Source organism: Dromiciops gliroides, chromosome 4, assembly GCF_019393635.1.
Source record: "Dromiciops gliroides isolate mDroGli1 chromosome 4, mDroGli1.pri, whole genome shotgun sequence".
Classification (NCBI taxonomy): domain Eukaryota; kingdom Metazoa; phylum Chordata; class Mammalia; order Microbiotheria; family Microbiotheriidae; genus Dromiciops; species Dromiciops gliroides.
This window is the reverse complement of record NC_057864.1, coordinates 342,053,739-342,067,619: the sequence shown is the minus strand read 5'-3', so window position 1 is coordinate 342,067,619 and position 13,881 is coordinate 342,053,739. Positions and strand designations below refer to the sequence as shown.

The 13,881-nt window shown below is 35.3% G+C and overlaps 1 protein-coding gene across 1 annotated transcript in view; it reads left to right on the top strand.

Annotated features, from left to right (window-relative positions):
• REV3L (REV3 like, DNA directed polymerase zeta catalytic subunit) overlaps nt 1-13,881 on the top strand; it is a 259,154-nt gene that overhangs the window by 91,774 nt on the left and 153,499 nt on the right. Inside the window, 2 exon segments of the mRNA XM_044003468.1 lie at nt 5,534-5,608; nt 8,178-8,338. Of these exon segments, the coding sequence (XP_043859403.1) occupies nt 5,534-5,608; nt 8,178-8,338 (236 nt within the window).

The window sequence follows — 13,881 nt, the reverse complement described above, 5'->3', positions numbered from 1 at the left end:
TAAAAGGGAAATGAACTATATAACTCAGTAGGACAGCAGAATCTAGTGGAAGGTTTTTGTTTTAAGAATGGGGAAATCTGGGGGTGGCTAGATAACACAATGGATAAAGCACCGGCCCTGGATTCAGGAGTACCTGAGTTCAAATCCGGCCTCAGACACTTGACACTTACTAGCTGTATGACCCTGGGCAAGTCACTTAAGCCCCATTGCCCCGCAAAAAACAAAAAGAACAACAACAAAAAAAAAAGAATGGGGAAATCTGGGCAGATTTGTGGGCAGTTGGGAAGAAGTCAGTAGAGAAAAGAGTTAATAAAGGTGAGAGGAAATAATTGAATAGACAAACTTTCAGAGGAGACTGGAAGATATAGAATTAAGGGACAAAGTATAGACTTGGGACTTATGAACTTGAATTATCCCCTCAGATCTGTTCTAGCTCTCTAGTCCTGGGCAAATAACTTAATCCCTCTGGATCTCTGTTTCCTCAACTATAAAATGAAGGTTTGGACTTGATAACCACTAAGATCTCTGGATTCTAAACCTCTGATACTATGACTCATGTCTCATTGTGAAGTAGAGGTGAACCTAGGTTCTCAAAGACTTTGCCAACAGAGCACAAATGCTGGCAGATTTTACCATGCTAGAAAGGTAAGCAGTATGTTCCAAACCACAGATTGTGCCTGCTTTCCATGGTCCAGCCTAGCAAACTATCACACCACTAAGCAATAGTGATAGTATCGAAGGAACTGAGTCACATCAATCTGATCATTTTTTCTATAAACAAACCCAAAAGGCGAAAGGAAAATGTAGCTAAACAGAAGGATGATTCCAGGCTCTCCTTGGAGAAGCAAGTAAAGGAGTTGGTGGAGTTGATTTTATTGTCCATCCTGAGACACCAAGAAATTTCATTTCATGGGGCATTTGGTCATCTTCTATGGCATTGCTCAAGATAAATGTTTTCAAGAAGGATCATCTTGAAAATAATTGCATCTTATATAACCCTTCCTTCCTTTGTTGCAAAAGATGAAGAGGTAGAAAAATTTTATGAAATACTAAGACCTCCAAATTAGAAAGGTATGTACTTTGTTACTCAGTGGCTTTGAAGTAAAGTGGGTATAGTGGAAAATAGCAAAAATAGTTTCTAACATATGGTTCAGGAGTAAAGAATGATAGAAAGACAGCACTTATTAAACATTTACTATGTGCCAAGCACTGTGCTAAGCCCCAAGGCTACAAATACAAGCAAGCAAGACAGTCCCTGCCATCAAGGATCTTACATTCTAATGGAGGAGGGGAAAACAGCCCATAAAGAAGTTCTAGAAAGGGGATATGTATCTCTCTGTGTGGTTCTGGGGAGGAGGGAGAGGGATATGGAGACAGGAAGTGTCATTGAGGTCTGGCCCTTGTAAGATAAGGCTATGCTCACTTATCAGACCCAGAGGTGGAGTCCAAGTTCCAATGAGGTAGAGATGAATGGCAAAAGGTTTGTAGAATACCCTTCTAAGTCTAAGGCTATATTCTGATGATTCCTTTTTGTTTTTACTCAGGGGTATAAGTTTAGACCCTTGAAATGACAGTGTGGGCTTGACTTAAATGATTGACATGCATAATTATTTTCAATCCCTAATGATTTGCAATCATATGGAAAGACTTAAAGATTATCAATCATCAGTAATTAACATGTTCCCACTCTTTCATAGCCTCCCCCTTCCAGTGATTCTGGACTCTCACAATGTCATTGTAGAAACTCTGTTCCCTATCCTCCGCCGCCAGCTCCCTTGTTCCCATCTCCCTCAACACAAACTACCTCCGGCATCCCACTCAAGATCTACTTACCCCTCCCACTGTGCCTTCTGAATGCCTACTCCATATGTAACAGATTTACTTCCATCTTGATCCTTTTCCTTTCTCAGTTCTTCCATCTTCTTGCATTCACTGAGACCTGTGTTCATACTCAACTATACCTGGCCACCCTTTCCTGGTTGCTCTTTTACTCATATTCCCTAATTCATTGGTTATGACAGAGGAGAAAGAGTATTCTCTTCTCCCCATTGCCATTCACAGGCTCTCCTTCTGCCACTATTATTCAGCAACCTCTCTTTTGAGGTTCATTGAATCCATCTTTATCACTCAAATGAAATTCTGGTTCTTGTTATCTACTGACTTCCAGGACTCTCTCCTTCCTTCCTCATGATTTTAATGCCTGGCTAACAATCTTTCTCTCCTCCCCAACTCCTGTCTCCATACTACAGGATTTCAGTATACATACTGATATTCCTTCAAACACCCTAATTTCTTTGTTCTTCAACTTAGGAATTTCCCATGACCCACTCCTTCATTTTATCTCAGCTACACACAGACTTGGTCATACCCTTGATTTTGCTATCACTCACAAATGTTCCATTTCCATGTCCATGAACTCTGAAATTCCCCTATCTTAACGTAATTTTTTTATCATCTTTCTCTCTACTTCATGACCCCCTTGTGACCTCCAATCTCTCATCCCTTCAGTTCTTCCCTTCCCTATCTTGATGCTTTGATGAACCAGTTCAACTCTACACTATCTTCTATTTTTGAGTGCCTTGACCCTTTATCCTATCACTGGTCTTGCCTTACCAGGTCCAAGACTTGGATTACTCCGGCCATCTTCTGTCTTTACTCATACATGCTACAGAAAGAAGCTGGAAAAAGTCATGAAATCATGATTACTAGGTCCACTACAAGTTTATGTTACATAATCTCAATGGGGTACTCACTGCAACAAGGGAATTCTTGTATACTTCCCTAATCTATTCATTATCCACTCACCATAGCACCTTTTTCCCAAACCTTTTCATCTTTCTCAAACCTCCCATGTTTCCCTCTCCCACCTACACCATCCCATCCTAGATGAGAACTTGCCTCATTCCACTGGGGAAAAAAAATTTGAGGCCTTTCACTAAGATACCATTCACTTCTTCCCTCATCTCACAAAAATCAGATATCTTCTGCCACTCTCCTCCACCATCTCTATCTCAAATGAAGAGGTGACCCTTCTTGCCAAGGCAAACTCCTTTATGTACACAAATGATCCCATTCCATCCATTCTTCTCCAGAAGATTGCCCCCTCTTACCTACTGTCTTTCTCTAATCTTAAATCTCTGCCAGTCTACTGACTGCTTCCCTGCTGCTTACAAGAACACACGTCTCCCTTCTATCCTCAAAAAACCCTCATTGGATACTTCCATGATAGCTACTGACATATCTCTTTCTTTTCATGGCTCAACTGCTTCAGAAGACCATTTATGATAGGTGCCTCCACTTCCTTTCTTCTCACTCTCTTTTTAATTCTCTGTAGTATGGCTTTTGAACTCAGACCTCATCATTCAAATGTTCTCTCCAAAGTTTTAATTCTTTTCATTACAAAATCTAAGGCCTTTTCTCAATTCTCATACTAATCACCTTTTCTATAGCTTTTGACACTCTCAATCACCCTCTTATCCTTGATATAGTTTCCTTTGTTCATTCTTTATTTAGGTTCCATCTGCTAACCCCAAGGCTCTGACCTGGGACCTCTTCTCTTCTCTCCTCTCCTCTCTTCTCTCATACTATTTTGCTTGGAGATTTTATCAACTTCCATTATCTCAAAGATGATTTCCACATCTATTTATCCAGCCCTTACCTCTCTTTTGACTTCCAGTCTCCATCTCCAACTGCCTATTGAAATGGAAGATCTGTAGACATTCAGAACTGAATTTATTATCCTTCCTCCCAAAAAAAACCCTTCTCTCTTCTCAACTTTTTCTTAACTATTACTGTTGAGAACACCACCATTTCCCCAGTTTCCCAGGTTCATAACCTAGGAGTCATCCTCAACTATTTACTTTCTCTTACCCCTTATCCAATATATTACCAAGTCCTATTGATTATACTTTCCTAACATCTCTCACAAAATACCTGGACACTTTATTTTAAGAAATTATATGAAATTGCTGTATTTTTTAGAACCAGAAGACAAAATTAGAACAGAAAGAATCCACCATTTCTCGAACAAAATCTCAAATGAAAACACCCAGGAGTATCATCCAAAATTTAGAGTTTCCATATCATAGGGGGAAAAAATTACAAGTCATAAAGAAAAAGATCAAGTATAAAGGAAGGACAGTTAGAATTATATAAAACTGGGGCACCTAGGTGGCGCAGTGGATAGAGCACCGGCCCTGGAGTCAGGAGTACCTGAGTGACCCTGGGCAAGTCACTTAACCCCAATTGCCTCACTTCAAAAAAAACAAAAAACAAAATTATATAAAACTATACAGTAACTACAAAAATAAAGAAAAAAATCTTGAAATACAGTATTATAGTAAAATACAAGGTAAAAAGATACAGGCTTATAACCAAAAAATAATTTCACTTCGGTAATAAAATCAGAAGCCAGATTGCAAAAGGTTGAGGAGTGAGAAGAGAGAAAATAGAGACAATGAGTATAAAAAACTTTCCAAGGTTTTGACTGTTAGCAAGTGAACTACAGGACAATAGCTTACAGATATTGTTGGCTTCTATCAAAGGTTTTAGAAGGATAGAGGAGATTTAGACATGTTTATCCTGTATATAGTTTGTTTTATATATATTTGTTTGCATGTTGTCTCTGACATGAGATTATAAACTCCTTGAGGGTAGGAACTGTCTTTTGCTTCTTTCTGTATCACCGGTGCTTAGCACAGTGCCTGGCCACAGTAGGGGCTTGATAAATATTTATTGGTTGATTAGAGTAGAAAAGAACACCATAGAGGGAGAAGTTAAAGATTTAGGAGAGAAGGGGGCATTCTTGAAATTGCAATTTCCTGGGCACAAGGGGAAGAGATTGGATCAAGGGCACATGTAGAAAAGTTGTCTCTAGTACAGGTAGATTTAGGTTTGTTAAACATTGAACTCTGTTCCAAGCACTGTGCTGAGCACTGGGAATATAAATATAAGCCAAAAAGGGTCTCTTCCCTTAAGGAGCTTACATTCTAATGGAGGAAGACAACACAGAAAAGGGAACTGGAGAGTATATGGAAGAGCAGTGGCTTGAAGAAGGAAAAGTCCATGACAGGGATTCACCAATCAGAAGAGAAGACTGTTGGGTAGAGACCTCCCCAGGGTAAGAAGGCTATTGGCTAGCAGGTAGAAAAGTCCAAACAGTTAGTAGTAGAACCAGGAGCAAAGTATTCAATAGCCAGATTTGAATATTCCTTTATATTAATGTGTTACTCTGAATCTTGTATGGGTGTTCTTATAAAATTAAATGCACTGTAGAAATAAACTATTAATAGTTCATATTATATAGTATACTAGGAAGAATTTTTTTAAAGTTTACTTTGCTACCAGTGTAGTCCATACTAACAAAATGTTTGTGGATTTGGCAAGTTCGATACTTAACTGGGAGGCTTTATTAAGTTTATTATACTTTCAGGAAAGGGATTTGGAAAGAATAAAGCTCCCCTGGTGTAATAAGCACATTTTTTCATTATGTTATAAAGAGAATAATTTAAATGTCTGTTTTCTTCTATTTCAGGCCTTTTTATGGTTATCATGAGAAGGAGAGACACTTTATGAAGATTTATCTTTATAATCCTGCAATGGTGAAAAGGTACAGAAATAGTGAAATTAGAAAGTGGATAGTTTTAATAATAATAAAAAAAATCAATACATTTAAGGAACTGTTACTTTGTTCATATGGGAACTTTTCCCACTGAATCAGGTGTCAATTTTAAGCCCTTCACAACCTGGCCTCCTGCCACCTTTCCAGTCTTCTTATACCTTGCTTACCCCTATGTACCATGTATTCTGCAATCCAATCACATTGATTTCTTTGCTGTTTCAAGACACTCCATCTTCAAACTCCAGGCATTTTCAATGGCTATTCCCCTTGTATAAAATATTTTTCCTTCTTAATCACCAACTCCTGGCTTCCTTTAAGCCCTAGATAAAATCCCATCTTCTACAAGAAACCTTTTCCAATTCCCCTTAATTCTAGTGTCTTACCTCTGCTGATTATTTCCCATTTATCCTTTATATACCTTATTTGTACATAGTAGTTTGTATGTTCTCTCTTCCATTAAGTTGTCCTTGAGAATGAGGAATGTTTTACCTTGCTTTGTATTCCAAGTGCTTAGCATAGTGCCTGGCACACATAGTAGGTACTCAGTAAATGCTTATTGACTTACACTATGCCAAACTATGTCTCATTCATATTAATAATAATAAAATGCAAGAGGAAGATCATAGGCTTTATGTCAGGAATAATGAATAGCAACAGTTAATAATGTGCATGTCATTTTATATATTGCCTGTCATATCTATAAATACATAATAAACAGTCAGCTATCACTTATTAAGTTTCTACTATGTGTGCCAAGCACTTTAAGTGTTCAAGGACCAACAATACAGTGTTTTCCCACTTTAAACAATGGAGAGAATTTGAGGTAAATAGGATTAGTCATGTTAATAAAACTGCTGTCTCTTTGTTCTTTGCTCTAAGTACTCCTTCTACTGTCTGTTCTTAAATTTTACAATGGGTTTTCCTAGCTTTTATTCCTGGTGTTTCTCAAAATAAGTTCAAGGAAGCAGCCTTGAAGTTAGCTTAGAGTGAACAGGCACATGCCTCTTGAAAGTCATTTCTGCTCGTTAGCCTGTCCACATTACATCTTTTCAGTGTAGTAGATATTCACCATTTCTGAAACTTTAAACTAGCATTCTAGTTCTCTGGGTGATCTTTAGGTCCAATAAGGAAGTCACAAAGTCCTCCAGATTAGTCCTTAGCTAGTTTATAATAACAGTTTTGACTATATTTTCTTTCCTGAAATAAATTTGTAATTTAAATCTTTTATTCCACATTTGGTATCTAACCAAAAAAGTGAAATTTTCAAAAAGTAAATGGAAGTGTTTTTTCCTTTAAAATAATGAGGATTTTTTATTTCTCCTTACCTCAGAGACAGCTGGAAATGAGGTGTGAAGGAGGTAGAAGGGATAGGTATTCTTTTGCCCTGCCAAAATGGTTCATGGAACAAAATTTTTCTTTAATATCACTGAAATAAAGTACCATATAACATTTCATTTATTATAAATAACCTCTTGAGTTAAGTAAAATTATATGCATCTTCTGCTTAATTTTGAGGGTTTAAATTTATTATTGTTATTATTTTGGTAAACAAAATTTAAATCAAATAACTTTGAGACAAAGAGAGGTAATAGTCTTTTTTTTTTTTTGTGGTGGTGCAGTGAGGGTTAGGTGGCTTTCCGAAGGTCACACAGCTGGTACATGTCAAGTGTCTGAGGTCACATTTGAACTCAGGTCCTCCTGAATCTAAGGCCAGTGCTTTGTCCACTGCGCCACCTAGCTGCCCCAGTAATCTTTTTAAGGTTGTATCATAAGGCTGCTGGATGGGCCATTTCCCTTTTTGTTCGCTCTGGTGTTTATACTATTTCTGAATGTTTCATTACTGAAAAGTTTTTAAAGAATTTTTATAAATTCTCAAATTAAGGAAGGAAGTACTTTTTGAGTTAGCCAGGCTAAACACATTGGTTCAGATTCTTTTAAAGCAAAATCAGCTGAAAATAATGAATAATATCAGCTGAGTGGTTTTGTCACTCTTTCATGCTTTCTATATAATCATTTTAGTCTCATACATAAAAAATACATATTTTCAAAAACTGAGAATGATTGTTTCCTTTGGAATACAGAACCCATTCCAGAGAATGCCAATTATTTTGTTTAATAAGGTTGCACTTTTGATTAAATAAAAATAGTAAACATTTTTTTAAAAAAACAGTGATTGCCAGTGTGCTATATTTATTTTTCTTAATTTGCATAATTGCTCCATTGCTAAAACAGGTGATATAGTTTCTTGGGATCTCTGTTCAGGTATGTACTGAGCAAGATGATCTCTGAGGTACCTTCCAATTCTATTATTGTAGGATACGGAGGAAGCTGCAGTGAAAAGAACACTGAATTTGAAAGTAGAACTTGGGTTTGAATCCCAGGTTTGTTCTTTATTGAATGTAGGACCTTGAGTAAATCACTTAACCTTCCTCTGCTTTAGTTACCTCATGTGCAAAATAAGAGAGTTATATGAAATGATTGCTGAAATTTCTTCTAGTTCTGAATCTACAACTTTATGCTTCTCTGCTGTAAATTAGTATTTTATTCTTCACTTCAGGATATGTGAACTTTTACAAAGTGGAGCCATAATGAATAAATATTACCAGCCTCATGAAGCGCATATTCCCTACCTCCTCCAACTCTTCATTGACTACAATCTATATGGAATGAATTTAATTAACCTGGCTGCTGTCAGGTTCCGGAAAGTGAAAAGAAAAAGTAAGATTCATTTCCTAAATTTAAATTGTATTTATAAAGTTCTTAAACTTTTGTGTTTCACTCAAACAGCAAAAGGACTTTAGAAATAGCTTAGTAATAATAAAATGTTTGTATACTAGTTTTCCTGCTTTGTGGTTATTCAACAAAGTATTAGAGTAAGTAGTCAGCCCCTAAGTATATAAAATAAACAGTCACTATGGTTCTTGTCCTTAAGAGGTCTACAGTTTATTTGGGTAAACAGATATATGCTATAAAATGTAATATTTGCATAAAGTATGCATGCAGTATTACTTGTTAGTTATTGTGAGATAAAAGTAAAAGGAGTTAAAGTAACAATAATACTTGAAAATTCAATGCCTAGTGGATTTGTGAGAATGCTTGTACCATTGAAAGTCAAGAAGGTAGAACCCAAAAAATAACAAACACAATGGCTTCAGTAATATAAGTAAATTGAGCAAGAACAAAATAATAAAAAATAATGCTGCAAAATTTTAGTGATCAAATTTGGCATTAAAGAAGAGATCAGAAGTCACTTCTCACCACTTTTTTGCAAAGGTCATTGACTATGAGTATCGTCAGACTTCCAACACAATGGTTAGTTTTGTTCAACTCTTTTCTTTTCCTTCTTTTTTTATCCTTTATTTTAAGAGATTATTCTCTGATAATAAATTCAAGGAGAAATATGCTGGTGTGTTTTTAAAGTAATTGATATGGAGAAATGTAGGTGATGTAAGAACAAAAGAAGAATTTTTTTTTCAGTTAAGATATGATCTTTTTGAATGCTACATTTTAGATATTAGTTGGATTTTCAAGTGAAGATGTCATATAGGCAATGAAACATAAAGACTTGCTTGAAAAGATGATAGTAAGACTATTTTGGGAAATGTAATTTGAGAGTCATTTACTGAGGTGATCATTGAAGACATGAGAATGAATCAGCTTCTCAAGGAAGCAAATATGAATGCAGAGAAGTCAAAAAAAGAAGGACAGATACTGAGGATACTCTGAAAATGGTATTAGAAGAAATGCCATCAAAGGAGACCTCTGAGAGAATATAATGGTCTAGAAGCTAAGGCAGATTTTCATGAAGATAGTCTGGTCATTAATGCTAACTTTAACTCTCAAGAAGGATTAGCAGTGGAAAAAACCATGGACGAGATCACTGGCAATTTGAAAGAGAGCAACTTGAATGAATGGAGTCTTAAATATTGAAAGCAAATTGTAAAACTCATACCGAGTGAAGTGAGCAGAATCTGGAAGATAATTTATGCTATAAAAATAACCTCATAAATAAGTAATCTGAAAGAGATAAAACATCAATGCAAAGTTCAATTATGATTCCAGAAGACTTATAATGAGCTATGCAACCCTACATTCTGACTCAGAGGCGATAGACTAATAAGCAAAATGATACACATATCTTTTGGACATAGGCAATATGGGAATGTTTTGTTTAAAAGGTTTGTTTTGTCTTTTCAAGGGAAGTGGGAAGGGAAAAATATTTGATAATGGGGGCTAGGGTGTGTGTGTTTTGTTTTTGTTTTTTTGAATAAAAGTATTTTATTATTTTCTAGTTACATGTAGAGATAGTTTTCAACATTTGTTTTTATAAGATTTTCAATTTCAAATTTTTCTCCCTCCCTCCCACCCTCCCCTAGACAGCAGGTAATCTGATATAGGTTATTTATATTTATATATATATAATAACATTAAACATATTTCTGCATTAGTCATATTATAAGAGAAGAATCAGAGAAAAAAGGAAAAACCTCAAAAAAGAAAAACAGCAGCACCAAAACCAAAAGAAATAGTATGGTTCAGTCAGCATCCATATTCCACAGTTTTGTTTTGTTTTGTTTTTCTGGATTTGGATATCCTTTTCCATCATGAGTCCTTTGGAACTTTCTTGTACCGTTGTATTGGTGAGAAGAATCTAGTTTATCAACATACAGTGTTGATGATACTGTGTACCATGTTCTTATGGTTCTGCTTATCTCACTCATCATCAGTTTGTACAAGTCCTTCCAGGTTTCTCTGAATTCTTCCTGCTCATCGTTTCTTACAGCACAATAGAATTCCATTACATTCATATATCACAACTTGTTCAGCCATTTCCCAGTTGATGGACAGCCCCCTTGATTTCCAATTCCTTGCCACCACAAAAAGAGCAGCTATAAATATTTTTGTACATGTGGGTCCTTTTCCCTTTTTTATGATCTCCTTGGGAAAAAGACCCAAAAGTCGTATTGCTGGGTCAAAGAGTATGCACAGCTTTATAGCCCTTTGGGCATAATTCCAAATTGCTCTCCAGAATGGTTGGATCAGTTCACAGCTCTACCAACAATGCATTAGTGTTCCAATTTTTCCATAGCTTCTCCAACATTTATTATTTTCCTTTTTTGTCATATTAGTCGATCTGATAGGTGTCAGATGGTACCTCAGAGTTGTTTTAATTTGCATTTCTTTAATCAATAGTGATTTAGAGCATTTTTTCATATGGCAATAGAGAGCTTTGATTTCTTCTTCAGAAAACTGCCTGTTTATATCCTTTGACCATTTCTCAATTGGGGAATGACTTGGATTCTTATAGATTTTATTTAGTTCCCAATATATTTTAGAAATGAGGCCTTTATCAGAAGTACTGGCCATAAAAATTGTTTCCCAGCTTTCTGCCTCCTTTCTAATTATGGATGCATTGCTTCTGTTTGTACAAAACCTTTTTAAGTTAATGTAATCAAAATCATCCATTTTACATTTCATAATATTCTCTATCTCTTGTTTGGTCATAAACTGTTCTCCTTTCCAAAGATCTGAAAGGTAGACTATTCCTTCCTCTCCTAATTTACCTATGGTATCACCTTTTATGTCTAAATCATGTACCCATTTTGACCTTATTTTAGTATAAGGTATAAGATGTTGGTCTTTGCCTAATTTCTGCCAAACTATCTTCCAGTTTTCCTCACAGTTTTTGTCAATTACTGAATTCATATCCCAGAAGCTGGAGTCTTTGGGTTTATCAAACAGTACATTACTAAAATAATTTACTACTGTGTGTCCTGTGCCTAGCCTATTCCATTGATCCTCCACTCTATTTCTTATCCAGTACCAAATAGGGTTTTTTTTGTTTGTGGTTTTTTTGCAGGGCAATAAGGATTAAGTGACTTGCTTAGGGTCACACAGCTACTTAAGTGTCAAGTGTCTGAGGCTGGATTTGAACTCAGGTCTTCCTGAATCCAAGGCCAGTGCTTTATCCACTGCACCACCTAGCTGCCCCAAATAGTTTTAATGATTGCCACTTTATAGTAGAGCTTCAGATTTGGTACAGCTAACCCACCTTCTTGTGCTTTTTTTTTTCATTATTTCCTTTGATATTCTTGACCTTTTGTTTTTCCAGATGAATTTTGTTATTATTTTTTCTAGCTCTATAAAATAATTTTTAGGTAGTCTGATTGGTATGACACTGAATAAGTAAATTAATTTAGGTAGAATTATCATTTTTATTATATTAGCTCAGCCTATCCATGAGCAATTGATATTCTTCCAATTATTTAGATCTGATTTGATTTGTGTAAAAAGTGTTTTGTAATTGTGTTCATAGAGTTCCTGGGTTTCTCTTGGCAAGTAGACTCCCAAGTATTTTACTGTTACTTTATTATTTGTTTGTTTGTTTGTTTATTTTGGTGAGGCAATTGGGGTTAAGTGACTTGCCCAGGGTCACAGACCTAGTAAGTGTCGAGTGTCTGAGGCTGGATTTGAACTCAAGTACTCCTGACAACAGACTGCCTTATCATTTTAAAATATCATTAATGAAATTTAGTAATGAAAAAAGAAAGCAAATCATAGATAGTTAGAGAGATAGTGAATAATGTGAGTATATTGATAAATCATTGAAGAAGTTTAATCATAAATGATAAAAATGAAATGGTAGTTAGAAGGAAAGAATAACACAGTCCAATAATTTTTTTTAAGATGAAACATTTAAATGTATATAGGAAGATTCAAATTATACAGAGATTAAAGATGTTAAAGAAGGGAAGTGAGATTTAAATTTCATGTACAGGAAATTGGACCCTTCATATTGATTTATTACTCTGAAGAGTGGTAAATTACTGTGTTGTTGAATTCTATCATAATTCCTTTTTGGAAACCACACATTTTGAAACTTTGTGGGGGAACTAAGACTCAGAATGAATTGTGTTTTATGATAGCTCTATACTCCCATCATTTTGGTTCAAAATTATAAAATATAATCTGTGATGAACTTTTCTAATTCATAATTTAAATTTGTTCTATGTAGAGCAAATAGTTAAAAATAAATGAAAAAACAATTTCAAAATAAAATTTATGTTTTCAGATTAAATTATGAAAATGTGCATATTCTTGTGCCTTAAATGCAATTAGAAGTATCTGAACATTATTATGTAAGTTCTAAGAGGGTAGGGTTGTTTCATCTTGTCTTTGTATTCCCTATTGCCTAGTGGAGCCTTGCATGAGGTAGCCACTTTAATAAATGTTTGTTGGACTGAATTTAATTGAAATCCACATATAAGAATAAATGGTATCAAAATTTGTTTTATTATGGATTAGCTAAAATGAATTTTAAAGAAGTACTTAGATGAAATATATTATTTAATAGGAACTGTATACTAATGAACTTATAATGTGAATTTTCTAAAAGGTATGGTAATGTCCAAATATAGGCAATTTATACTCCTTTTTTATACTTGTTGCTTATTCCTTCAGTAATGTTTATAAAGTGCCCACTATTTGTATTTTACCCTTTTAATAGAACACACACATAGAACATAATTCAAAGAAAAGAAAATCACATTTTCACTCAGTGAAAATTGACATAGATGCTTGTAGAGCCAACAAAAATGTTGTCCTTTAATTCACAGAAAGATCATCCACAGAGTGGAAGGTTCCTTAAGGGAGCCCATGGTAGTCTTTATCACTTTGTGAGATATTTCATTTAAAAGGTCATAGTAGCAAAGACAGTTTACTTCTCTGATGGAAATATGATATGCAAATATTAAGAATTGTAGGAAAAGATTGTGAATTTAGAGTGTAAACCCTATTATCAGTATTCTTCCTTTTGCTACTCATTCTTCATTGCACACAGAGTTAATCTTCAGAAAGAAACCTCCTGGGAGGTAGTAACTCTTCAGAGGTAGCTTCTGAAGGAAGCATTACCCTATATCACACTTTCTTAAACTGGAACTTGTGAGCAAACATATATAGGCCCCTTGTCATCTGCAGATCAAATTGTATCAACATTCACCAGAGGTTTCCACTCACTCTTTTTTTTTTGGTTTGGTTTGGTTTATTTTTTTAGTTTTCTTGGTGAGGCAATTGGGGTTAAGTGACTTGCCCAGGGTCACACAGCTAGTAAGTGTTAAGTGTCTGAGGCCAGATTCGAACTCAGGTCTTCCTGACTCCAAGGCCAGTGCTTTATCCACTGCACCACCTAGCTGCCCCTCCACTCACTCTTGCATCTGGAATGCATTGTGTATTCTCTTTCAGTTTGGGGAATGAGTGCTAAA